General features: G+C 34.3%; 1 protein-coding gene across 1 annotated transcript in view; it reads right to left on the bottom strand.

Moving 5' to 3' along the window:
* LOC104673357 (thrombospondin type-1 domain-containing protein 7B-like) overlaps positions 1 to 26834 on the bottom strand; it is a 327106-nt gene that overhangs the window by 92432 nt on the left and 207840 nt on the right. The window contains exon 7 of the mRNA XM_030916127.1: positions 22162 to 22312. Coding sequence (XP_030771987.1) covers positions 22162 to 22312 — 151 coding nt within the window. The remainder of the gene's footprint in view (positions 1 to 22161; positions 22313 to 26834) is intronic.

Raw genomic sequence — 26834 nt, 5'->3', positions numbered from 1 at the left:
AGATGTTGGCTTCTGAATGAGGCTCAATTTCAAATTCTGATCCTGCAACCTCAAGTATTATGAGTTTGATTAGTTATTTCATTGCTGTATCTTTCACTTTCTTCACTAGTAAAGAGGGACTAAGAATGCTACACTGTGAATTAATACTCCTTTAATAATGAGATAATGCATGCAAAATGCCCAGAACAAAGAAACATCATTTTTAAAAACTCCTTTTACTTAGAAGAATGGTTTCAAAGACATACAGTCATGTGTCACTTAATGACGGGGATATGTTCTGAGAAATCCATCATTAGGCAATGTCATCATTGTGTGAATATCATAAAGTGTACTTACACAAACCTGGATGGGATAGCCTGGTACACACCTAGGCTCTATATGGGATAGTGTATTCCTCCTAGGCTACAAACCTGTGCAGAATACTGTATGCTAAGTACTATAGATAATTATAACACAATTGTATTTGTGTATCTAAATACACCTAAAATAAAAAAGGTACAGTAAACTTATGGCATAAAAGATTTAAAAAATGGTAAACCTATGTAAGTCACTTAGCACAAATGGAGCCTGCAGGACTGGAAGTTGCTCCGGGTGAGTCAGTGAGTGAGCAGTGAGCGAAGATGGAGGCCTAAGGCATTACTGTACACTAGGGTAGACTTTATAAACATTGTGCACTTAGGTTACACTCGATTTATTTTAAAAATGTTTTTCATTCTTCAATAATAAATTTACCTCAGCTTATTGTAACATTTTTATTTTATAAACTTTTAATCTTTTTAACTTTTTGGCTCTTTTATAATAACACTAAGCTTAAAACACAAACACATTGTGTAGCCTAACAAAAATATTTTCTTTATTTATATCCTTATCCTATAATTATTTTCTATTTTTAATTTTTTTCTATTTAAACTTTGTTTTTGAAAACTAAGATATAAATACACATTTTAGCTAGGCTACACAGGGTCCAGATCATCAATTTCACTGTCTTCCACCTCCCTAGCTTGTCCCACTGGAAGGTCTTCAGGGGCAATAACATGCATAGCACTATTATCTCATACAATAACAATGGCATCTATTGAAATACCTCCTGAAGGAGCTGCCTGATGCTGTCTTGTTAAGTTTTGTTTTTTTGTTTTGTTTTGTTTTTTGAAACGGTCTCTCTGTTGCCCACACTGGAGTACAGTGGCGTGATCTCAGCTCACTGCAACCTCTGCCTCACGGGTTCAAGTGATTCTCAGACCTTAGCCTCCCAAGTAGCCGGGACTACAGGTGTGTGCCACTACACCCAGCTAATTTTTGTAGTTTTAGTAGACATAGTGTTTCACCATGTTGGTCAGGCTGGTCTTGAACTTCTGGCCTCAAGTGATCTGCCTGCCTCAGCCTCTCAAAGTGCTAGGACAACAGGCCTGAGCCACAGTGTCCGGCCTGTAGTTAACTTTTAAAAATATATATATAAGTAGATGGAGTACACTAAAATAATGATAAAAATTATAATACAGTAAATAGTAGGCAATAAGAAATTTTCAGCTCCATTGTAATCATATGGCACCACCTTCATACATGTGGTTAGTCATTATTGAAATATTATGTGTCACATGACTGAATACTGAAACCAATAACCTTTATTGTTTCCAAAGCTGAATGCTCCTTTTGCTTCTGATATGCCATAAGTTTTAATGAAATTCATGGTGGTAGGAACAGACAAAATATGCCTGAACTGGTTTCCACAATAAGTGTTTTTATCTCTCTCTCTTTGTGTGTGTGTGTGTGTGTGTGTGTGTGTGTGTGCACGCATGGGGAGGGGAAGGTAGAAAAGGGAGAGATTATGAAAAAGAAGAGGAGACAAAGGAGGAAGTGGAGGGAGGAAAGAAGAGGGAAGACAAAAGAAACTGGAAGCTGAGGGGCATTGGAAAATTGTCACACCTTGCATGGCCATAGAGGATTCCTGAGTCTTACAAGGGAGAAGGCTTGGTAGAGAAAGGGGAAAAGGATACATGAATGATGGCCCAACCATGTGCAGTGGAAAGTCACTCCATATGCTTTTTGTTGATTCCCTCTCGTTTAGTTATACACTAAATCCTCCAGTTTCTATTAAAAAATAAAGCTTTATGAAGGCATTCAAAATGAATTTCTTCGAGCTAGATGTTTGTCGATATCATACAAGAAGGGAGGAAAGAAAACAAGAGAAAAATCTGTAAGGTTTTCTTTCGAGGGTTGCAAATCATTGAAATATGAGTTACACAGATATTTACAAGCTTGGCCTAGATAGAGTATAGTAATCTATAAATGCTATTCAAGTGATTTATGGTAAAACTGTTCTAACACATTAGCAATATCAGGAAATGTATTTAATTTATTCTCAGGGATGCACATTTACATTATTCACAACAAACCATTTATAGGGAAACATGCAACCCTTAAACTAAAGTGAATGTATCTCTAGTGAGTTTTGAACAGTTATAACTGTCTAATAAATGCTTGTTTGCTAACTTACTGTACAAGCCAATGTAAATGTTTTCCAGTTCTTCTGTAAGCACTTTATTCTATGAATTAGTGAACAGTTTGGAACACATGGCAGAATCTGTACACTGGGTCCTAAATGATAATCTGAATGATAAAGAACCTACTTTCCTTGCTAAAATTTTGCTAGCACTTGAAAAAGAAAATCATCTTTTACTCCTGATTCTATATTCTAGATGTATCAGATGTAGCAGTGTGATATATTTCAAGGATCTGAGGATTCCTTAGCATGCTGGCTACTCTGGAGAATGTACCATCCAGCAGACTGCTGTGTCACTGGTCTAGTTCCCTCTCCACTTTCATCAGGACAAAAATAATGTTCTGGAATTTGTTAGATCTTTATTAAAAATATGCATATGTACATGGCATGGAGAATGGGGTGAAGAGGAAAGACAGAAAAAAAGAAAGATGGGGAAATGGGGAGATAGGAACAGGAATGAGATAGAGTGAGGGAGCGAGAGAAGTAGGAGCTAGGAAAATAGACTTAAGCTCAATCGTTGGGGTCTTTTATGTCGCCTATCGTTTATTTATCTTAGGAACTCTTTGAGAAATATTTACTAACTAGCTATATTATAGATATGAAAAGTGAGGGCTATATCTCTATAAACAGAGAGTGTAATGACAATTTTAATAATCTTTTATTAATAAACAGTGTCAACCCAATTCAAAATAATTAAATGGTAACCACTAAAATTGTGTACCTTTTGCAAGTGTTCCCTCAGAAAACTACAGTGCACAGTGCATTGCCCTTTCACAGATTTGGACGGCTGAGTTTTACAAAATGGAATTATAATATGTGTTTGAAACATAATATACTTCATTGATTTTGTGTATTTTGTTCTTGGAGATGCCTGCAGTTGTCCTGACTCTATGTTCTCTGTAGTTTGACCATTGTTAAGGACTCTCCTTGTCACTACGCAAGCACTTTGTTGTACTAGAGGACCATTCTTCCCATGGTTCCAGGTAAATTTTATTGTAGTGATATCTGCAAACAATAGCATCTTAAAACAAAACAAAAATGGTTTCTTTTGTTTTTCTTTTGCCCATTGGACCCTCTTGGATTAGGAAGTAACCATCACAGCAGACTCATACAGCCAATGCATTTAAACACAAAGAATCCTGTTTCCAAGCACTAAAAGATCAGGACCTCTGGCCTGATAGACAATGGAGAATTCCATTGTCTAATATTATTTGAGACTCAGAGAATCATAATTTAACTATACAGGTGTTGATAACAAAGGCAGAATCCCATTATTCTAAATGTCATTACAACAAAGATTATATCCAGAAAGGCACTTCCATGTCCTATTTGATCGTCCATGGCAGCAGTAATTTTTATTAGTTAGTATACTCTAGTATACTAACCTCCATTCTGACAAACTTTCAAAATTTATCTCAAATCCATGATTTTGGGGCCTAGGCTACTAGTAGTGCTAGTTTCCAAATGTTCTTTTTGTTAAAAGCCACACAATAGTTTCTTAAACATTTATCAAACTTATCACCACATGTTGTTATATTCTTACATTCTATTGTTTTTACGGCAATACACATTCTCTAGCACCCCTTACAGCTACACATAATAATCTTGTTTCATTATGTCATTTCAAACTTCTAAAAATAATTTAGAATATATAGCAACAAAGAAGAAAATGTGCTGATCAATCCACTCTGTTACTGGACCACAGAACATAGCCACATGGTATTAACAATCTTGAAGAAGAAAGGAGGAGGTACAAGAGAAAAAGGAGGAAGAGGAGAGGGGAGGAGGAAGAGGAGAGAAAAAGAGGAGGGTAAAAGAGAGGGAGAGAAGAAAGAAAACAAAAAAAGAATAAAAGAAGCCATTTATATCAGGCACTCACAGCACAACTGTCACATTAACTCAATTTGCATGTGCTTTGATGAATTTGATTGAAGTCAATTCATTTTATTTCAATGGAGATAAATATGGGTTGAGACACAGCTATAATTGTTTGATATTTGATCAGAGTATGCTTAACCATGATGATAAGATTTTGGTTTTAGGAGTTTTGAGCAATTAGAAGATGATGTTTGAACACAGCCAAATAAAGAATAATTAAACATTTTTTAACGTTTCTAGAAAGTGTGCAGATTTCAAAACATATACTAATTCCATATACTGGCAACACAAAAATAATTTGTTAATCTGACATTCAAGTCTTGTGTTATCTGCCTCCATTTAACTGAATCCTTAACAGTTAGTTAATAGCTACATTGTCTTCCAGGTAAGGAAGTCTGAGCTCTGTCCCTGGAGGATACTGTATTATCCAGCAAGTGTTCATGCTTTTTACCTGTTTGGTGAGTTTCTATGTTGCCCTCTGTGCTTGCAAGATGTATGACTTTTACCAGCTGTCTTTCTCAACCTCTTTGGCTTACAATAATCTCATTTTTTAAAAACCCCACAATAAGATATAAAGGCTGAAATATATTTGACTATTTTGTATAGCTCTCTGTTTTTGCTACTTGTATTTTGGGGTTTTTTCTTCACTAAGATTCTGAGTCTTTTAACGATCAGAACTATGTAATATATAGCTTCAAAAGTATTCAGCAATTTATAAGCTCCCAAAAATATACTAAATATTTAATGACTTGAATTAAAATATTAAATAGGTATATAGTTATAACCTTCACTTGAAGTTTGTAATACTATTTTTTAAAGTTTTGTGTGATTAATAAATCATTCGTGATTGATATACACGTATGTATATATATATTGATTGATTCATATGGAATGTGTACATATATCTATACAAGTATATTTTTAAAATGAAATTTCTCCAAATGTACATACAACAAAAAGGGATTAAGTCTATAAAAGATAGTCCATTTTCTGTTTAAAACTGAAAGCTTAGTATTTCCAATACCAAGCCAACATAGTAAATCTCAACTTAAACTTTCTTGGATTCATATTTGAATTCAAGAATTGTGCACAAAAGACAACTAAAGTGTTAGAAACCAGAAAGCATTTGTATGTGCTACCTCACCCCTTTGAAAGTATTTATCCCTGGGTTGTTTGAACATGCCTGCTTTAGGGCTGCCTAATTAGCCATGTGCTATAAATATGATAGAAATCATGTCAAGGCTTATGAAACTCACCACAAAAAGTTACCCATATTACTGCCAATGAGAAGATGTGGTATGTAAAGAAGAAACTTTGACAGACTGAAAAATAAAAGGAGCAGGTATAGCATTTTCATATCTTCTTGTAATTAAATACTGTTACTTTGGAATAGATAGAGGAATATAACAAATGCAACAAAGGGGATAATTGGAAACTTTGAGGCCACAACATATGGCCTTAAATATCATACGGATATTTGAAGAGTGATAAAATATCATATGGAAAGGTGTCCATTGCATAAAGACTGGAAAGTTGTGTTTGCCACAGAAAAAAAGTACTTTTAGTAGCATTGAATTTAGCATAGTAGTGCCATATAAGGTTAATATTTAATAATTAATTGCATATCTGTACAGTTGCAACCAAAAATGGAAAAGTAAAAATAGCAAAACAATTTCATTTACAGTAACATTAAAAACATACAATTATAGTAATAAACTAAGATATGCAGAACATCTACACTGAAATCTATAACACATTGTTGAAATAAATTAAGAAAGACCTTAACAATGGAGAGATATACCATATTCATGAATTGGGAGATTATTTTTATGATATCAGGCTTCTTTTCCAAACTGATCCTCAAATTCCATTTATTATCAAATAAAAACACAGCAAGATTATTGTAAGAAATCGACAATGCAATCCTAAAATTTATATGGAAATGCTAAGACATAGAATAGCTATGAAAATTTTGAAGAATTAAGAATAATGAAAAAATATATTATCAAATTTTTAGACTTAGTCTAAGTCAACACTAATTACAGCAATGCAATACTGCTGCATGGATAGACAAACCAATCAATGGAATAAAATAACAGTTTAGAAAGAGACACATAGCTGTTTGCTTGATGGTCTACAAAAGCAACAATGCAATTTGAAACTGTATGGAAGTGGGGGTCATTAATCTTATAGCAGATAACATTGGTGCCACATTCAGATTCCTTCCGATATTTTTACCAGTTCTGTGTACCAATTTCTCTGCTTTGCCGTGACTTGCAGCTAATGGCTTGCACCTGAGACTCTCAAATAATTGCCCATGGATTATCTTACCTTTTTAAAACTCTAAGGATAATCAAAAGTGCCTGAAAGATTTAATCCCCAACCCCAAACAGACAACCTGTAGCTGGTAAGTAACTACTGGCAGGAGATAGAAGCCTAGATCCTTTGCCTCAAAAAGGGTCATCTCTGTAGTGCAATTCTGCTCCAGAGAGTCTTTCAAAATCAGACTGAGTCTGGGACTTCATTTGAAATAGCATCCTTGCCTTGCTTCTTTCCCTTTTCAGTTCTGCTTCCCCTCTATACCTTATTGATTTCTTTTTGGAACATTTAACACTTCCTTAATAAATCACTTGCACTGAAGCTCAGGATCCACCTCCGAAAGGACTCAACCTTATATATTCCTAAACCATTCCACACATACATAATGTATTTGAGATGAACCATATATCTAAATGTGAACACTAAACTTATAAAACTTTTAGAAGAAAATATGAAAAAAATGCTTTTGTGGTCTTGAGTAAGAAAAAGATTTCTTAGGACAAAATAGATATTAACCATAAAATAAAACAATAAATTTGGCATCAACAGAACTAAAATCCTCTTCTAAAACAAAGCAAAACATTGTGATAAAAAGTAGAAAGTAATCTAAAATTGTGGAAAATATTCACAATGCTTACATCTGACAGATGACTTACATCTAGAATACACAAATACCTTATTTAAATCAATAATAAAAATAATTAAATTCATTAAAAAATAGGCATGTGCCTTCAACAATCATTTTACAAATAAGATATCTTAATGATCCATAAGCTGATAAAAAGTTGCTCAACATTATTAGTTATTAGGGAAATACAAATTAAAATCACTAAAAGATATTACCGTATACCCAGCTAAAATTAAACAAGACAAAACCATGGAAAATATCAAATGTTGATGAGGTTGTATTAAAATGGAAAGTTTCCTACATTGTTGTAAATAGTGTAAAATGGCACTATAACTTTGAAAACTGCTTGAAAATTTCTAATAATTAATATACACCTATTTTATAACTTAGCTATTCTACTCCTAAACATGTGCTTAAGAGAAATGAGTGCAGATGTTTACAAAATGCCTTTTACAGAATGTTTGCAGTAGCTTTATTCATAAAGGCTCTAAACTAGAAATGAACCAAATATCCACTAACAAGAGAGTACATAAATATATGATGCTATAATCCTACAGTGAAATTTAACAACAAAAAGAACAACTACTGATCTGCTCAACAACACACAGACATCTCAAAGGCATTATGTTGAGCAAATGAAACTAGACCAAAAAGAACTGTGTGGTTCCATTTATATGAAATTACGACATAATGTTGAGTTAATGAGATCATACACTAAAGGCTAGGGTATTACTCCAGTACATGAAGCCCAAGGCGGGCAAAACTAATAGATGTAATAGAAGTGCCTAAATTTGGGTAGAAAATTGTGCATATACACTGAAAAGTAGCATCAAAGATCCTGTAGTGTACTAGATTTGGCTTATCTTTTGGTGTTTAGTGGTTATTCAGAGATATAAGGAGTAAAAAAATTGATCAACTCATACCCTTGAGATCTATGCATTTTAACATATAAAGTATATACATGAAAAGACAATTAAAATTTTCCTAGAGTTGAGATAGAAAATAAACATGTAAAACCTTAAACCATATAGGGGATAACAGAAAAATGCAGCTTGGGTGAAGATTCATCCAGTAATGAGAAGTGATTTAGGAATAAAAGTTATGGTCTCAGAATGCACTAAAGCACTTGAAGTTTTGTCATAATGAAGCATACAGAAATTCAAGGTATCTTTCCAACTTGCTTGGAGTGGTATATTCCATAGTTAAAATACAGAAATTAAAGGGTACCACATTCATAAAAGCAAAAATGTTCTAATAGAAAAAGATTAGCTTTTCTATGTGGATATTTACAAATAATATATGATTATGTAAAATACAGAAGCTGAAGAAAATAATCATCTAGATCTATAATTTTAGGTTATTATTGACAAAATACAAAAAATTTGAGGGAGAAATAAAACAAGCTATGTATTTTTTGATATGCAAGGTTCACTATTGAATTTTTTGCTTATACATTTGTAATGCAGAGAAATACACATTTAAGATTTTAATTAAAAAAAGATAACCAGTAGTAACATTAAATTACTCAAGTGCACAGACAAATACAAGGCATAGTCCATGAAACTACTGGAAATAAAAGAAATATCAAAGATCCTTTCTTTTTGTAGCATAATACAACAGATGCCCATTATACAAAATAGATTGTAAATACTCCTATGAAAAGCCAAAAATATTCATCTATCTTGTAATGGAAGTCTTCTTTAAAAGAAATAAGCATAGAAAAATTAAAAAAAAGGGTTCATAAAGATATTTTGAAAACAAAAAGAAAAAGAAAGGAAAACAGCATAATTGTTAGACAGAATAAAATCCCAGGCAAAATGTTCTTATGAAACAAAGATCAGCCAAACATTATATAAACAAACATTTGTGATCCTTATTGAGCTAAATAACATGGTATCAAACTATAAGAATAAAACACTATAATAAAAGCAAAAAGAATTTGACAGAAATATAATTGTTATGGCATCCTCTAATAGACTGCTATCATTCTATAACTTTTTGATAGGTTTATGACAAATAGGACACAAGAATATTGAAAAATATAATAAATGAAACCAATCTTTTCAATATATATGTGTATTCTAAGAAAGGCAATCACTGATTTTGTTAAAACTTAAATATCTTTTTAAAGCAAACATACATTAATAAGTAAAAAAGCTTAAATAATATGAAAAACCTTTGAAATTTAAAAACTGAAATATACTGAACTTTATAAAATATTCAGGAAGCAAGGACATTTATATCATTATGGGCTTTTTAGACATAATGAAAATGAGAATACTACATGTCAAATTTAAGGTTAGAGTCAAAACCTTACCATTCCACTCTGCCCAAATTCTACTAAAGGGAAATTAATATCTTTAAATGTTTTATTACTACTAAAGATAGTAAATATATTAATAAGCATTTTATTCTAGTTGGAAAAAATGTATGCCTTAAATGCCTCCCCAGATAGGTTAAATAAGTGCAACGACTAAAAGTGATAAATTAGAAAATAAAAAGACCAGATACAATCATCAAATAAAATTTTGAAAATAGATTACTAAAGGGGTAAACGTTTAACAAATCTAATCAAGAGAAATGAAGAGAAAAAATAATAAACAAAGTGAAATAAAAGTAGAAAGACTCTTCCACAAGGGAATTTTTAAAGTGTATCAGAATAAATAAAAGTTCTGACAATTAACTCAAGAAATTATTGAAAATGTGAATAGACTAATCAGTCTGGAGGAAACTAAGGAATAGTTTGATCAAAGGTCACCAACCGAAATGTTCTGTATCCAGAGAGTTTCACAGATAAACTCCTTTATGTCATCAGGTATCATGTACCTCCTTAGCTCAAAAAAAAAAAAAAAAAACCAACTATTTCGAAGCAGAGGAAAAAGTGCAAAATGTATTTCACAGCAATTAGATACCCTAATCCCAAATTTACAAAATTAACATATATAAAGGAAATTATAAATCAATGTCAGTTATAGAAATATGATGCAGAAGCACTAAAAAGCCTATGCTACTTTAAAAAATATTATACAGTAGGAGTGATTGAGTTGTTTTTCTTAGAAAAGCAAAGGTATCTAATATAAAAGACTTTCAAAATATCATATTAATTCGTCCATTTATACACAAACACACACATACACAAACACTCATTGCAATACATGCAGGGTATTCAATCAAGAAAGCCTAAAATCCAAACCTGATACAATCTTGTATGTTTAGAAATAAACATATTATTATTATAGTCAGCTATACTAGCCAAGTCAGCCATGATGCCTGTCCTGCACAAATTTCCATTCCAGATGATGTCACCCTGCCCATGGTTCTAGCTCAGAAAATGACCATCAATCAGACCATCAGTCTGGTTCTTTGTGAGGTAATCAGGCCTAAGTGTGTCCCACATTGCTGTGTCTTGTACTAAATGCTTGTATTAAAATGCTTGGACAAGTATTAGCCATGGTAAATAGTACGGCCAGTGATCTAGCTCTTCCCAGGACTTGTACAAAAGAAAATTGTGAGTTCTGTTCTGGAGTAAAAGGAAGGGAGAAAGCATGGCTTAGTTATGAAAAGTGAAGCACATGTACTGATAGCAAAAGAGAAAAATCAGGAGGGCCATGAAAGAAAAAAAAAATGAACTTAAAAGTTAATAATTTCACTCAAATTTTCTATAAATTTTAAACACAAGTGGCAGCTTATATGGTCTTCATCTTAGTTATGGTCTCGGTCTTAGTCTTTTGTTCCTTAAGGCGAAAATCATAAATGATCTCAATCTAACAGTCATAATAATTGTGAAGCACTTGGCATTGCTGTATTAATCAGGAATGCAAGGATGTCCAATAACCAGGAGTATATAATTGCCATGGTGGTTGTTAGCTCTTCCCAACTCAGTAAGTTTTGATAGGAAAAAGAATTCTACACGCTTGCATGTACACATCAGAAAAAAAGGCATATCTATTATTTGAGATAATACACTTGTATGCCTTAAAATACTAAGAAACCAGACCCCAAATACGCGAGAGCAAATATAAAAGTCTAGTGAAGTGAGTAAAAATGTGAAAACCAAAAACCAAAAAGAAAACCCAACACTATACTGCCTCTATGCTGGCAATAATATTTTAAACAGTGTAATTTAAAATAGCAATGCCTAAATATAAACTTAATGTAAAATACCTACTTGAAGAAAATCACAAAATTTCACAATTGGATATAAGGAAAGGGTTGAATTTTTAAAATGTAGGGATAAATTGCTTAAGATTTTATAAAACTGGAGGTTGGACACTAAAGTTTTATTTATATGATTCTGGGTAGTTTCTGCATGCTTAAATGTTTCATGATTAAAAAAGAGAAAATACATTACATTCATAGAATGAGGTAAAATTTTTTTCTAAATAGAATTTGATTAAATAAAAACTTAAAAAATATCTAAGTATTTTTTTATTTTACAAATGACAAAAATGTCAAAGTTTAAGAATAAGAAAGGTAAATAGCCAAAAAAGGGAAAAGAAAACCAAATGACAGGAAACTGTGTGCCCAAACATCAAAACCTTACACTTAAGTTATGTGATTTTAAAAGGGCAACATGGGGCTGGGTGCGGTGGCTCACTCCTGTAATCCCAGCATTTGTGGAGGCCCAGGTGGGCAAATCACCTGAGGTCAGGAGCTTGAGCCCAGCCTGGTCAACATGGCAAAACCCCATCTCTACTAAAAATATAAAAATTAGCTGGGCATGGTGGCATGCACCTGTAATCCCAGCTAGTTGGGAGGCTGAGGCAGGAGAATCACTTGAACCCAGGAGGCAGAGGTTTCAGTGAGCTGAAATCACGCCATTGCACTCCAGCCTGGGTGACAAGAGTGAAATTCCATCTTAGAAAAAAAAAAAAAAAAAAAGACAACATGAGTCAACATACAAATATATGGATATAGATAGAAGTGTCAAAATGTAAAATGCCAGAGACACACATACACATTAGTATGTGATTAAAAAGTAGTAAAAAGTTGGTGATCACAGATATATAAGACTAGATTAGTTTTTAAAAGAACTATGTGTGCTGGATTTCAATAGAGGTTTTTAAATTTAACAGAAATATGCCATAACTGTGTGAAATATAAATGCTAAAATTGAAGCAGAAGCATTCAAAAGACTATAACAAGAGAAAATGGAGAAATTGTATTAAAAAAAAAAACTGAAAAATATTCCAGATCCAGATGTATTTTAAAATGTCAAATAACTATTTCCTACACTTAACAAAACTAGTTCAAAGAATATAAAATGCTGAAACTTGACAGATTATTTTAAAATTAGCATAGCAGTAATGCCAAATATGCTAAGATGGGAAGAATAAGACAGACAGAGATGAGAGAGAGAAACATCTTGAACCAGAACATCCTGAATCAGTTAAAAAAAAAAAAAAAAAAAAGATAAACTAAAGAGAATTTAATTAATTTATTTATTTTTATTTTTTATTTTTTTGAGAGGGAGTCTCCCTCTGTCACCCAGGCTGGAGTGCAGTGGCGCCATCTTGGCTCACTGCAACCTCCTGCAACCTCTGCCTCCCAGGCTCAAGCAATCCTCATGCTTCAGCCTCCCGAGTAGCTGGGATTATAGGCACCCACCAACATATCCAGCTAATTTTTGTATTTTTAGAAGAGATGGAGTTTTTACTGTGTTGGTCAGGCTGGTCTCAATACCTGACCTCAAGTGATCCACCCACCTTGGCCTCCCAAAATGCTGGAGTTACAGGTATGAGCCACCACGCCCAGCAAATTTTATTTATTATAATTTTTTTATTTTTATAATTATTATTTTTTGAGACAGAGTCTCTCTCTGTCGCCCAGGCTGGAGTGTGGAGTGCAGTGATGCGATCTCAGTTCACTGCAGCCGCTGCATCCTGTGTTCAAGTGATTCTCCTGCCTAAGCCTCCCAAGAAGCTAGGATTACAGGCATGCACCACCATGCACGGCTAAATGTTGTATTTTTAGTAGAGATGGGGTTTTTCCATGTTGGGCAGGCTGGTCTCAAGCTCCTGACCTCGGGTGATCTGCCCGCCTCGGCCTTACAAAGTGCTGGGATTACAGGCGTGAGCCATGAGCCCGGCCTCTAATTTAAAGTTTAATTTAAGAATTCATGAGTATATCAAAACTAGACGTTCTGCTTTATCATATTTATAAAAGACAAATTCTAAAAATCATATCAGCAAAAATGAAAAGCATTTAATAAAACTGACTAATCATTTTTGAACACATACATATGTTGATATATTGTGTATATATATATTTAAAAAGAAATTCACAGAAAAAAATTAAACATAATACACAATGACTATTTAACAATAGCTCAAACATATTATATCACCAGATTAAAGCCAGGTGATATAGTTTGGATATTTGTCCCCGCCCACATCTCATGTTGAATTGTAATCCCCAATGTTGAAGGTGGGGCCTAGTGGAAGATATTTGGATGATGGCAGTGGATTCCTCATGAATGGCTTAGGCCATCCTCTTGGTGATAAATGACCTCTTGCTCTGACTTCATACAAGATCTGGACATTTAAAAGTGTGTGGCACCTTCCCCAATATTCCCCTTCTCTCTTGCTCCTGCTCTTGCCATGTGATGTGCTTGATCTCACTTCACCCAAGTAAAAGTTTTCTGAGGCCTCTCCAGAAACCATGCTTCCTGTACAGCCTGCAGGACTGTGAGACAATTAAACTTCTTTTTTTTTTTATTTTTATAAATTACCCAACCTCAGGTATTTCTTTACAGCAACATGAGAACAGTCTAATATACTAGGAAACGATAAAAATGATTTCTGATTTTTAGCACTATTTAGAAAGTTCTTCCTAATAAAGTATGTATGTCTAGGAAAGATAATGTGAATATCAAGAAAGGATAGGTAAGTCATTATTTGTATATTATATGGGTGTATGTTAGGAAAACCTAAGACTATGAACTAATTTTTTAAAAACTACTAGTAGAATTAATAATAAAATTAAGATAACACAGCTGGATGCAAGATATTCCTGAAATACCAATATAGCACCTATTTGTTTATACATTAGCACTAACCAATTAGATACACACATGGAAGAAAACACTCCACTAATAATAGTGATTAAAAAATGTCAATTCACATGATATTAAATGTAACTGGGTACAGCAAAAATATAAATAAAACTCTCATGAAAACTTTTTAAAAATGTCTAGAAAATGGAATCCAGAAACTAGTTGGTACAGGAATATTCATTTGAAATGTAATAGAACTTGTGTCAACATACACAAAACTAAGTAAAACATGTTTATGCATTTTTAAGCAATTAAAATATTAGAAACATATCTGGGATTTTTTTAAAGCAAGAAAGAGTATCATAAAAACTAAACACTTTTATATGATAGAAGATATGACAAATTGTGTTAAAATTTAATTGATAGGAAATTTTGGTTAAAGATGGAAGACTATACAAAACTCTTTCCAGGAATACCACTAAAATGATATTAAAAGGATCAAAATGAGAGTGAAGACATTTGTTTATAAAGGTGTACAAACAACAATAGTAATATAAGGACCTAATAGTAATAGAATTTAAGAAGTTAGAAAACTTATCTGATAACTGAGAGCTGACTTGAAAGTACTCAATTCCAAATCAGCAATGGATAAATTGGAACTTGATTTGGACTCTATAGCCTCAAAAGACTAGGAATTTGACCATCAAGTAAATCTGAAAAAGGAGTTAAAAGTAGTGTTCAAAACTAGAGAACTAATCGAAAGTGCATCTGTCAATAATTAACCCTTCTATATTAGGGTTCTCCAAAGATACAGAATCAATAGTGTGTGTGTGCGTGTGTATGTGTGTGTGTGTGTGTGTGTGTGTGTGTGTACTCACGTGCATATTAATTTATTTAGGAATTGGCTCACATGATTATTGAGCTTGACAAGTCCCAAGATCTGCAGTCTGCAAGCTGGAGACCCAAGAGAGCCAACGGTGTGGTTCCAGTATGAAGGGCCTGCTGGCTTTATACCCAAGAAGAGCCAATGTTTTGGTTTCAGTACAATGGCAGGAAAAAACTAATGTCTCAGTGCAAGGCAATCAGGCAGGAGTTTCCTCTTACTCATGGGAATGTCAGCCTTTTTTTTTTTTTCTACTTGGGACTTTAACTGATTGGATGGAACTTCATTATTTGGGAAAAGTAAAGCAGAAAATCTCTACACTGGGCACAATTGACCATGGTGCTACCATTTTGAAAATAAAGTGATTTAGGGAAACACTGCTAATGTACTGGTACTGAGACCTTCTAGAATATTTTTTCTATTTTATCCTCAGAATATTGTCAGCCAGGATCATATGATCCAGATAACATTCTCTGAAAACTGCAACCACTCCAAAATTTGAAATAATTTGAGCTATTACTTCTTCAAATATTTTTCTGTCCACTCCCTACTTTTCTTCCAGGGCTCTAATTATGCATGTGTTAAATGACTTGCAATTGTTCTACAGATCACTTAGTCTCTATTCATTTCTTTTCCATTCTTCTTTTTCTTTCTGTGCTTTGTAGCTATGTCTTCAAGTGAAAACACCTGTATAGCCAGAACAGAGCTCATGAAATATAATGTTACCTTGTAAAAAAGAAACAAATATTACCAAAACCACCTAGGTCCCTATCATGCCCCACATCTAGCCAATAACCACTCCTAGATGTTGTGAATGTAACACTGCTGAATGCTTGTGGGGGACGGGATTGTCTTCCTTTCAAATGTGCTGAAGTATGTTTTGGCAGGCAGTAATGTTACCTGTGGATCAGCTTGGTCTTTCTGTGGTTTGTATTTAAATTTCATTAGGGAAATTCTGGAGTAGTCTTTAAGGTTAATTTAACCCTCCTGCTAAGGCAAAACCCTTGTTAGGTCATTAATAAATGGTCTCAGAGCTTAAACAGGTATCTCTGTTTACACTACATGAAATTGAATTGTCTCCTAGACCTGTGTGAGCTTTAGAATATGTATACCTTGCAGATTCTCAGAAGTCATTCTTTGTCTGAACTTGGGGAGTTTCACTCCATGAATGTCCAAATTAGTAGTTAGCTAAGAACAGCAGGAGGCCCCACATAGATATCTAAATTATTTTGTTTGCCTAGCTCCTTTCTTTTCAGTACTTTGTGTCTCAAATGTCAACTTCCTGTACCTCTCCGACTCTGGTTGCTGGGTCCTCACCATGGTCTCCTTGGAATCTCATTCCTTTCATCACCATTCAGAAATTGCCTCTAGCCAGAAAGCCATGGTGATTGGAAGGCTCACTTCATTTGGTTTTCTTCCCTCAGTCACCATAGTCCCATGCTACTCATCCAATGTATCAAAACTGTTGGTTTATACATTTTGCCCTTTATAACACTGTTTACTATGGAGCATAAATCCAACCCAAAGAAATCCAATGATATTCCATCACTGTTAGACGCGAAAATTCTCTTTTCTCTCCAGTTCTCTTTGAATCTCCTTACAATCATGCTAGTTTAATGACTAATCAGTTAATTAACTTTTGACACTTTGTATGAGTCACGTTTTTAATTTTTTGAAGATTATACTTTTACAAAGTATAGAATTATACTTTTACAAGGTATAGAAAAGTGTTGTTAGGTGTAGTTGTTTTCATTAATCATTCTCTCTTAGGAAGGTATACAGAAGTATTTATGGCTGAAATAATATAAAATGTGGGATATGCCTTAGTCTGCTAGCAAGAAAGTGAAAGAGAAGTGGGGAAAGAAGAGATAAATGAAATAAGGTTTGTCATATGTAGATAATGGTTGAAGCAGGATGATCAATGTATAGGGCCCATCATACTATTTTTTATAACTGAGAATTTCATGAAATAGAGATAGAAATGGAAATAGAGAGGGAGAATGGAAGGTGTCAGGACAAAGGGAGAGACAGAGGGAAACTGACAGCAATGGAAGCCTTATTTTGTACTCCAAATTGATGATATTGAGAATCAAAGAAATCGGGCTGTATAAGAAAGAATGATAACAAGCATATTAAATATCAAAACCTTGAGGAACCTAAAGTCTGCTTCTATTAGATTGTCATTCACTGCTCCAGTGCATGAAATGAGGCACCCTTCTTACAGTGCCTCATATGGTTCTGGAAATAAAAGTGGCTCTAAGTGATATTACATTTCACTGCACACAGGGGTAAAATACTCTGCAAGCCCCTGAGTAATGAATTACTGTCATCTGACAAGAGCCAGTATCAATTTAGCACACGCAACCAGAATTTACAGTCCAGATTATAGAAAATTATCATCATTCTCATCCTCTGGCCTTCAGCTGTGAGTCAAACAAAAGAACTAGGTAGCATGAGGGTCATGACCATTAGGCACCTCCTCCAGAGACAAATACAGGTTGCCACCTGCATGATAAAAACTGTTAGATGAGGTTGAGGAAGTGCTTAGAGCTGAGCTCTAGTACTAAACATTGGGATGAATTGCTTCCCTGAAACATAATTTACACAGGTGATGCTAAGGTGCTGAAAATACTGAGTCATCAGGAATAAAATGTCATTGCTCACAGCATTTCCCCAAAATAACACTGGAGCACCATTAAAAAAGGGAGGGGGTGTTTTTCTTAACCTCAAATGCTTAATTATAGATCACTTATCAGAAAACCACATGCATTTCTCTTTCTCTTTTAAAGCAGGGCATTTGCCTGAACAAATAATGGCAGTTTCTGCACTGGCTTTCACTAGTATCTCCTGCACACATAAAGAGTTAGAGAAAAGAATAAAGCACAGAAATAAGGTGAACTTTAAAAACACAATATTCAGACTGTGATAGAATCCAGATTCCATTGCACTTAAGCCCTATGTAGTTTCTTTGCAAAGTCTTCCCTTGTGATCCTTTTTCATAGATTGTTCTGGTGATAATTCAAAGATTTGGGTCACTTTTTGATCATGAAGTTTCCTTGGGACCACTGTTTAATAAGCCTCTAATTCCCATTATCTGAAGGGATGCTTGGCTACAGTTCTGGCCAACCCCTGATACATTCAGCTAGAGGTGAATCAAAGTTTAAATAGGTTTGCTAAATCTAAGTCACCTTTCTGGAGTGAGTGTGCAAAGTCTTGCTTCTGCAAAATATACAACAGTTTCGAAATTCACTTCCAGTACCCTTGTCCTATCAATATCAGTGTTTAGGAAATTCCTTTGCCAAGATTCCAAGGAGAGATATAAATAGAAAATCTGTGTTATTCAATGTTAAATTTCTGTAAGGATTGGTAGCATAAATGAAGGCAACCCAATATTGTTTCAGATACATAAGTGGCTCATCAATTTCAAATGTTCCAAGACATTTGCATCCAGAAATTTATGAACTTCTCTTGAAGAATACATGATTCTATGAATAATCCTCAGCATAATGCTGAAGTATGTAGGATCAGGACAAAAACTGGAAAAACTTAAGTAAAAGAGAACACCTGGTGGTAAGTAATAAACTACAAAATGTCTATATATTTGTATGTGTGTGCATGTACTTATATACATGTATGAACATGTATACACACACACATACCTTTAAAGCAGAAACACTATTAGGAAGGTTATTGTAAGCACAATTACACAATCTTACTTTCACAGTAAAGCATTCTAGAAAAGTAAGCATGTTAAAGTAAATATATATTTATATATGTGTGTATTATGGGAATAAGAAAAAACACGAACATAAAACAAGGGAAACAAATAGTTTTTCATTTTCTTCAAATTCCTCCTTGAATTGTATTTGTTTTTGCTTGATTCGTTTATGGTTTTCCCAATACAGTTTTTAAAAAAAGGTCCCAATACAATTTTTAATGCCTTTGTCTTATTTGTTCTTCTGTATGGTTTGCAGTTTGCAGTTACTGTCAGGTCAGTAACCCATTCATTCAAAGTTATCTTTGTGATGCATTATTTTTAAGGACTACTATTAAATTAGATATAAGTCATGTTTCAGTAATGGAGGTGACATTTTATTTCTAAAAGATTGAGTAATAACTTATTTTGTGCAGGGGAAGGGATCTTTCCTGTATAGCTTAAAAAATGTACTGCTCCCTGTCTGGGATTTCCCAACCACAAGGCGAACAAAGTAAGTGGGAAGGGGCTTTGTGGTGGTTCTTCTTCATCACACTTCTGTGTTAGGTAATACCTTATGACATTTATTTTACACATAGTATATCTAATTTTTTAAGCAATCTGAAAAAAAATAGCTATTATTATCCTCACTTCCCAGTAAGAAACCTGTAACTCAGAAGTTTAAGTAACTTGCTGCAACCATACTTAAAAACATGTTCAGCTTCTTTATGTGTTTGTCTCTAAAGAAGTACCTTTGCAAGGGGAAATACCCAACAAACAGTGAATTTGTCCCAATATCATATGTCACATGGTAGACTATCAAAGGAGAATTTGGTAAAATAATGGCAAATATTAAAGATCTTTAAATCACCTCATGGTCTATAGAACACTTATAAAGTAATTGTTTCCTTTTTCTGATGAAATGCACATTGAAGTGCTAATTAAATTATGGGCACAATGATTTAGTTTGCTGCCTTTGCTATAATCATTCTCATTATCATTGTCAGTACTGATTGGGATTGTCCTATGATGTTGGGACAGTATGCTAAGATCTTGCAACTTAACTAAAGTTATGCAATATATCTAGATCTAGGGAAAATAATCAGATATGAGCCCTAATTACATTTTTTCACTTTGAAGTTTACATTTACATGGGACAGTATAGCATAGCATCTGAGAAAGAACAAGGCCATTGTGGTTAGACAGACCTGAATGGCCATGGACAAGTGTTACATCATCATAGTGCAATGTTGCTATAAAACTTAGAGTTACACGTAGCCTTCAGTATACTGTTGGTTATATAAGATATGCTCAATAAAAGTCTATATTGTCATTGTCATAGCATCTATCATTATGTAATTTAGAAGGTACATAAGCAGGTAAAGGAACAACCTTTTCATTTCAGGCTGACAAGTGGATAACTATGTTGTCTTTTTGACACATGAAAGGAGGTTAAAATATTTTCTCTACCTCCAATTTCTAAACACTCCAAAAATTAAAAAATTATGTTTTGAAAAAGAAGCTTTGAAAAAACAAAAACCCAAAAGAAATAAACACAGAATGCTAAACCTTCACAACTTTGTATAAAACGTTCTTATAATAAAAATTTTAGCCCAGTGGCCAGATACCTTAAGAGGGCAATGTTTTCATTGCAAAGTGATTAGAGCTTAATGGAGTCTTCTGTGAGTAAATTAGGAAAACAAAAGTGAGGAAGATCATGACCTTACATTTAATTAAACTTCTTCAGGCTGCTAATTCGTCTATAGGTTGATTAATAAAGAGTGGTACTAGCACACTTTCTAAAATATAACCATAGTACTCAATCATGGCATAATCATACAGACAGCTAAAACAGCTTCCCTTCTTCTTAAAATAAATATTGCATTTTAAACAAATAAAAGTATTGAGTCTAAATCTACCTTAATTTTTCCAAGATAACTGAGCCAAGAATGTAAGAGCAAAATCTCTGGCTTCATCAACAGAATAATGTTCATTCTGAGCTCATCACTTATTAAGTACAAAACTTTGTGTGAACCACTTAACCTTTCTACACATCAGTTTCTAAGCTGTACAATGAACTAGTAATACTACCAACCGAATAGGATTAGTGCAAGTACTAAAGGGAATAGTTCCTACATGTGCCTTGCACAAAATAAGTGGTCAATAAATTTTAACTTTCATTATATTAAGGTTACACACAAAATACATGACTTAGTAGTACAAGTATCCCATTTCTACAAGTTATTCTTATTAGTTTTTCTTCATGTCAATATTGTATTGCTCTAAAAACAACTCGACAAATAAAAATGACAACAGAGTGAAATCTCTTTCAGGAACAGAATCATACAAATATCAAAGATAAGGGCTCAATATTTAATAAGTAATCAATAATTTGAAGCTCTAAACATACGATATTAACTGCTTTTAGAGATGTTTTCCATTTCTATACAGAGATTTCCATAATCTTTCCACAAATTGTCAGTATGACAATTGAGTTCAAAGTATCCTAATTTTCCTTTCTAATGTTTGAACTCATATAATTTGTTCCTAATCCCCACTTTCATTTTTTTCAGTGTTTACTTTGAAATATGAGTATAAAATATCAGAATTTATCTTCTGGGAATAGTAAGTTGAAATATGCTTCTTGAATAATATTTATTTTTTCATACTCCTGTTGTGCTTCCAATTTTTTAAAACTCTAAAAGAAAAAAATAAAGGTAAATGCTTTAGTTTTGTTTTTTTTTTTTTTTTTTTTTTTTTAAGGTATTTTTGTTAGCTTTGGAAGAAGTAGGAACATCGCAAAAGAATGCCTCATCTTCAGGAAAACAGCAAAAGGCAAAAACAGATAATCACTAACAGAAGCTAAATTGCACAGTGGAGTTGAGCTCTTAAGATATAATTGATTCTGCTGGGATAAAAATGGAGCAGGACCAAGATATTATAATGAGAATCATTTTGTTACTAAAGAAGACCCCTTTCACAAAGGGTGCACAGTTGAATCCTAGTGTGATCATTATAGGCTCATTTTCCTTGTTCATGTTCCTGTGATAAAGACCCTGGAAGAAGCACAGGCATTTTAAATTGCTCAGTCTTGCTTGCAGACTTTCTTTTTCTTTTTTTCTTTCTTTGGATTTCCCAAAAAGAAAAAAATTATTTTCCCATGTTACTAGAAGAATGCTTTGGAGACCAGCACTGTGAATGCACAGAGAACAACAGTGAAGGCAACAATAGATTATCAGAGCACTGACAAAGAAAGAGAAATTACCTGTGGGCATTTGCTCCAAAGTCCCCATTCAGACATGACACACTCATTGGGACACATAAGAGAACAGGACTGGGTTTCCGGGGGAATTTCATCCTGGTTGCACAGGTTGCTATCCACTGCTCCACCTTCGCTATCTGCAGTATTTACACACCTGTAAAGCCAGGTCACAGGATAGCTTGATTATTTAAAACAGTGGAGAGTACATTTAAAACAGTTATGACGTATCACAGTAACTTACGATAGTTAAATATAACATAAGACCAGCACAGAAACCAAAGAGAACAAAACTTTCCTCCTTTAGTCAGTCAGGCTGTGTGAGCATTAACTCAGTACAGAACCCATTATTCATCAGGGCAAGGGAGAACAACGGAAAGACTAGAGGCAATGGTTGACCTTGGACTGAAGGCAGTGGTTGACCTTGAAGAACTTTATATTTCAAGAGACCTACAATACATTTACTAGGTCCAGCACTGAGTGAATATTCTTTTTATTGCAATGAATCTTGAAGGCTCTCCTTCTCTGAATAAATCCATCACTTTGTAATAGCTAGAACCTTCCTACTTCCTGTGGCATTCTTAAACCTTTCCCAAACTTCTATCTGATACCATGTAAAATTTCCTAAACTTTGTCTCACCCATTTTTAAAGTCATGGCAAAGTAATATGAAAAATAACAGAAGAGGTATTTTTTCAGGTAACTTCTGCATTTCAGTAAAGAATTTTTCAAATCAAAAAATGAAGGGCAGTGAGCAAGTATTTTCACAAAGAAATTAATCACACAGCACAGATGTATGCATCATGGGTGCTTGGCCTACTCTGTGTCAGGTTTTGAGATAAGTATGGCAATAATGAGATAATCACACTATTGTTAAAGATGATGAAGATTCAATCAAATTAAACCAAAATGTTATACCACTATATGCTTGCTAAAATGGATTAAATTGTAAAACCATGGAAAATATCAAAAGCTGGGAAGAATGCAGAGCAACTGTAATTAATTCTTCTTATTCTGCTGGTGGGAGCATAATCTGTTTTGAAAACTGGTTGGCAATATCTACTAAAGCTAAACCTATACATACTATGTAACCCAGCAATCCACTTCTACTTCCATAGAAATGCATATAAATGTGTACCAAACCAAGAACCAAAGCCAACTGAAAATGTTCACAGCAGCACTATTCATAATGAACCAAACTAGAAACAGTCCAAATGTTCAGCAAGACTATAACCTAAAAATATATTATAGTAAACTAATCAAGTTAAATGCCATAAAATGATGAGAATGAATGAAAGAATATGAGTGACAGTCAAAAATACAATCTTGAACAAAAGAAGCTAGACAGAAAAGAGTACACATGATTCCATTCCCATGAAGTTAATAAACAGGTAATACTAATCTAGGGTGTCAGAAGTCAGAATAGTGGCTACCTTTGAGGAAATGCTTAATGACTGATAGGGACTTAGGTAATCTTGATAATATTTTGCTTCTTGGCCTCTGGGCTGGTTACACAGTTGTGTTCACATTGTTAAAATTAATCCAGCTGTACCCCTATGATGGAGGCATTTCTCTCTATTTATATCACATCCCAAATAGAAATCAATTTTATAATTATTTTTCAAAATTATTTAATAAAGACTTTCTATTGCAAATATCTTTTGCTAGCTGTGGGGATACAAAGTTGTTATTTGTTAGTGATTCATTTATTCAATATTTTTTATAGCTTGCTACATACTAAGTCCTCACCTGGGTGCTGGGGTACAGAACTGAAATAGAGACAGACATGATTCCTAGTGTTATAAGTATTTCGTTCTAGTGAAAATGATAAAGATGAAGATGAAACTGGCAATGATGATGAAATAAATCATGCCATTTGCTGATCTAGCAATTCAGATACAATGTCAAGGTCAAGAAGTAAGCACTTTAGTAACAGTATGCTAAAGAGCTTTTGATGCTCCCTAGATCATGCTATGCTAATGAATTATCCTACACTTTTAAGAGTTTCTTTTACACACACATTAAAAATAGAAAGAGATCGAGACCAGCCTGGCTAATACGGTGAAATCCTGTCTCTACTAAAAATACAAAAAATTAGCCGGGCATGGTGGTGGGCGCCTGTAGTACCAGTTACTTGGGAGGCTGAAGCAGGAGAGTCGCATGAACCTGGGAGGCGGAGCTTGCAGTGAGCCAAGAACACACCACTGCACTCCAGCCTGGGCGACAGAGTGAGACTCCGTCTCAAAAAAAAAAAAAAAAAAAAAAAAAAAAAGAAAACTCCAGGAACATTTCAAAGTAGTCAATCACATACTGAAAAATAAAACAAGCTTTCTGAGCTGCTAACTCACGAAAAGTTAGATATTGTATGAAAGAGGTTAGCAGAGAATGGCATACAAAAAAGTTGTACGTAATGCCTTCTAATACAGGGACTTTAATTCTATGGACTTTAATAACGATGGACTTTAATTTCTCCTGTGGCAAAAGTCAATAGTAGAAGGAAAATCCATGGGATAGCTTAAATATCCTTTCCTGGACAAACTTAAAAAAAAATAAAAACTGGAAATTGCTTCCCTTCCTGCCTGCACACTATGTGCTGATGTTCATTTATTATTTCACTGGGAAAGAAGAGGGAAGACTTCTGGTTAATGAAATCCAGTGAATGTATGTGTTAGTCTCCATTCACTCCCAATATGCCACAAAAGCAACAGTAAAGGAATTTGTTACCAAAACAATAATAATAAATTATTATTATTATTATTATTATTATGGGGAGAGAAAGGCATTACTCCACAAGCACAGAGAACGTGGGAGAGGACAAGCACAAGAAATGGAAAATAGATGGGCTCCTGGTAACTCCTTAGTGCATCTGAAAAAGCTGATACTAAACCTTCAAAGGGAAACACCAAAAATAACTCCATTTACAACACAGAACAAAGAAAAAATTCTGGAATTCATGGCACCAAGTACCTCTGGAAATAAGGATGAAAATCAGGCTTAAAAAACTGAAGGATTTATTGAAAGTATGTTTAAGAAGTACCCAAACCTTTAGATCCTCTCCCCTGGTGCACACAGGTAAGTGATTGTCCATCCCCTCCCCCTGCCGGTGATTGATGGTTTACTATCTGGAGAGGGTCACACAAGGAAGGGTCTTTGGACTAGAGAACACCTGGTGCACTTGATGGAGACACCATCCTGTAAACAGAAGCTTAAGTAAAAGTTTACATACTGCAAAAATTACCACAAAGTTGGTGGCTTAAACCATGGAACTGTATTATCTTACAGTTTTGTAGGATGGAAATACAACTTGGGCCTCATGGGCTAACATCAGAGAGTCAGGCATCAGCAGAGCTGCACTCCTAGAGGGGCATCTCTTTCCTTGCCTTTTCCAGGTTCAGGGGCCACTTGTATTCTTTGGGTGACCCCCTTCCTCCATCTCCGGAAGCAACAACACTGCATTTCTTGGTGCCTGGCTTCTATGGTCACATCTTCCTCTCTTTCTTGTCTCCCCTTCCACTCTTAAAAATCCTGTGAATATACTGTTCCCATTGGACAATCCAAGAAAATCTTCCCATCACAAAGTCCTCGCCTTAATAACATCTGCCAAGTCCCTTTTGCCAAAGGTAGCATATCCATAAAGTCCAGAAATTAGGATGTGGACATCTTTGATGGGCCGTTATTCTGTCTATAACCCCAGCATTCCTGTTTCACTAGGTTTCCAGAATACTGGTTGATATGGTTAGGCTTGGTGTCCCCACCCAAATCTCATCTTGAATTGTAATCCCCAGGTGTTTAGGAAGATACCTCATGAGAAGTGATTGGATTATGGGGGCGATTTCCCCCATGTTGTTCTTGTGATAGTGAGTGAATTTTCACGAGGTCTGATGGTATTATAAATGGTAGTTTTTCCTGCGCTGACGCTCACTCTTTCCTTCCACCATGTGAGAAGGTCCAAGCTTGCTTCCCCTTCGCCTTCCACCATGATTGTAAGTTTCCTGAAGCCTCCCCAGCCATGTGGAATTGTGAGTCAACTAAATCTCTTTCTTTTATAAATTTTTTTTTCATTTTTTTATTATACTTTAAGTTCTAGGGTACATGTGCATAACGTGCAGGTTTGTTACATATGTATATTTGTGCCATGTTGGTGTGCTGCACCCATCAACTCGTCAGCACCCATCTTGGTATTTCTTTATAGCAGTGTGAAAATAGACTAATACACTGGCTGTTAGGATTATCTATTTCACATATGATTTAATAAGAGACTTTACTGGGTGTTCTGACAAGCCTGAGAGTAAAGAATTCAAAATATTTAAATTAAGGGTGTTCCTGAATGAAAATGCAGTTATCCACTACATATCCTGCATCATCAATTTCCTTGCCCATCTCCCTTCAGTCATCACCTCACTTTTACTCAAATTCATTGCAAAACTGCTTTAAGGCACTGTCCATATTTGCTGTCTCTACTTCCTTCCCTCCTCTCCTCCCGCCTCCCCGATTATTACCTCTTGAACTCACTTAAATCACACTTTCATTACCATTCCAGAGAAACCTTTTAATGAGATCATCAACAGATTCCCCATTGCCAAACTCAATGGCCAATTTTTATCTCAGTAAACCAAAAAGCATTTGAAACAATTGATTACTATATCTTCTTGAGTAACTCACTTGTCCATCTTCTCATTT

This window comes from Rhinopithecus roxellana, chromosome 14 (genome assembly GCF_007565055.1).
Source record: "Rhinopithecus roxellana isolate Shanxi Qingling chromosome 14, ASM756505v1, whole genome shotgun sequence".
Taxonomy (NCBI): Eukaryota; Metazoa; Chordata; class Mammalia; order Primates; family Cercopithecidae; genus Rhinopithecus; species Rhinopithecus roxellana.
Note: the sequence above shows the minus strand (reverse complement) of the source record. Positions and strands in the feature narration are given on the sequence as shown.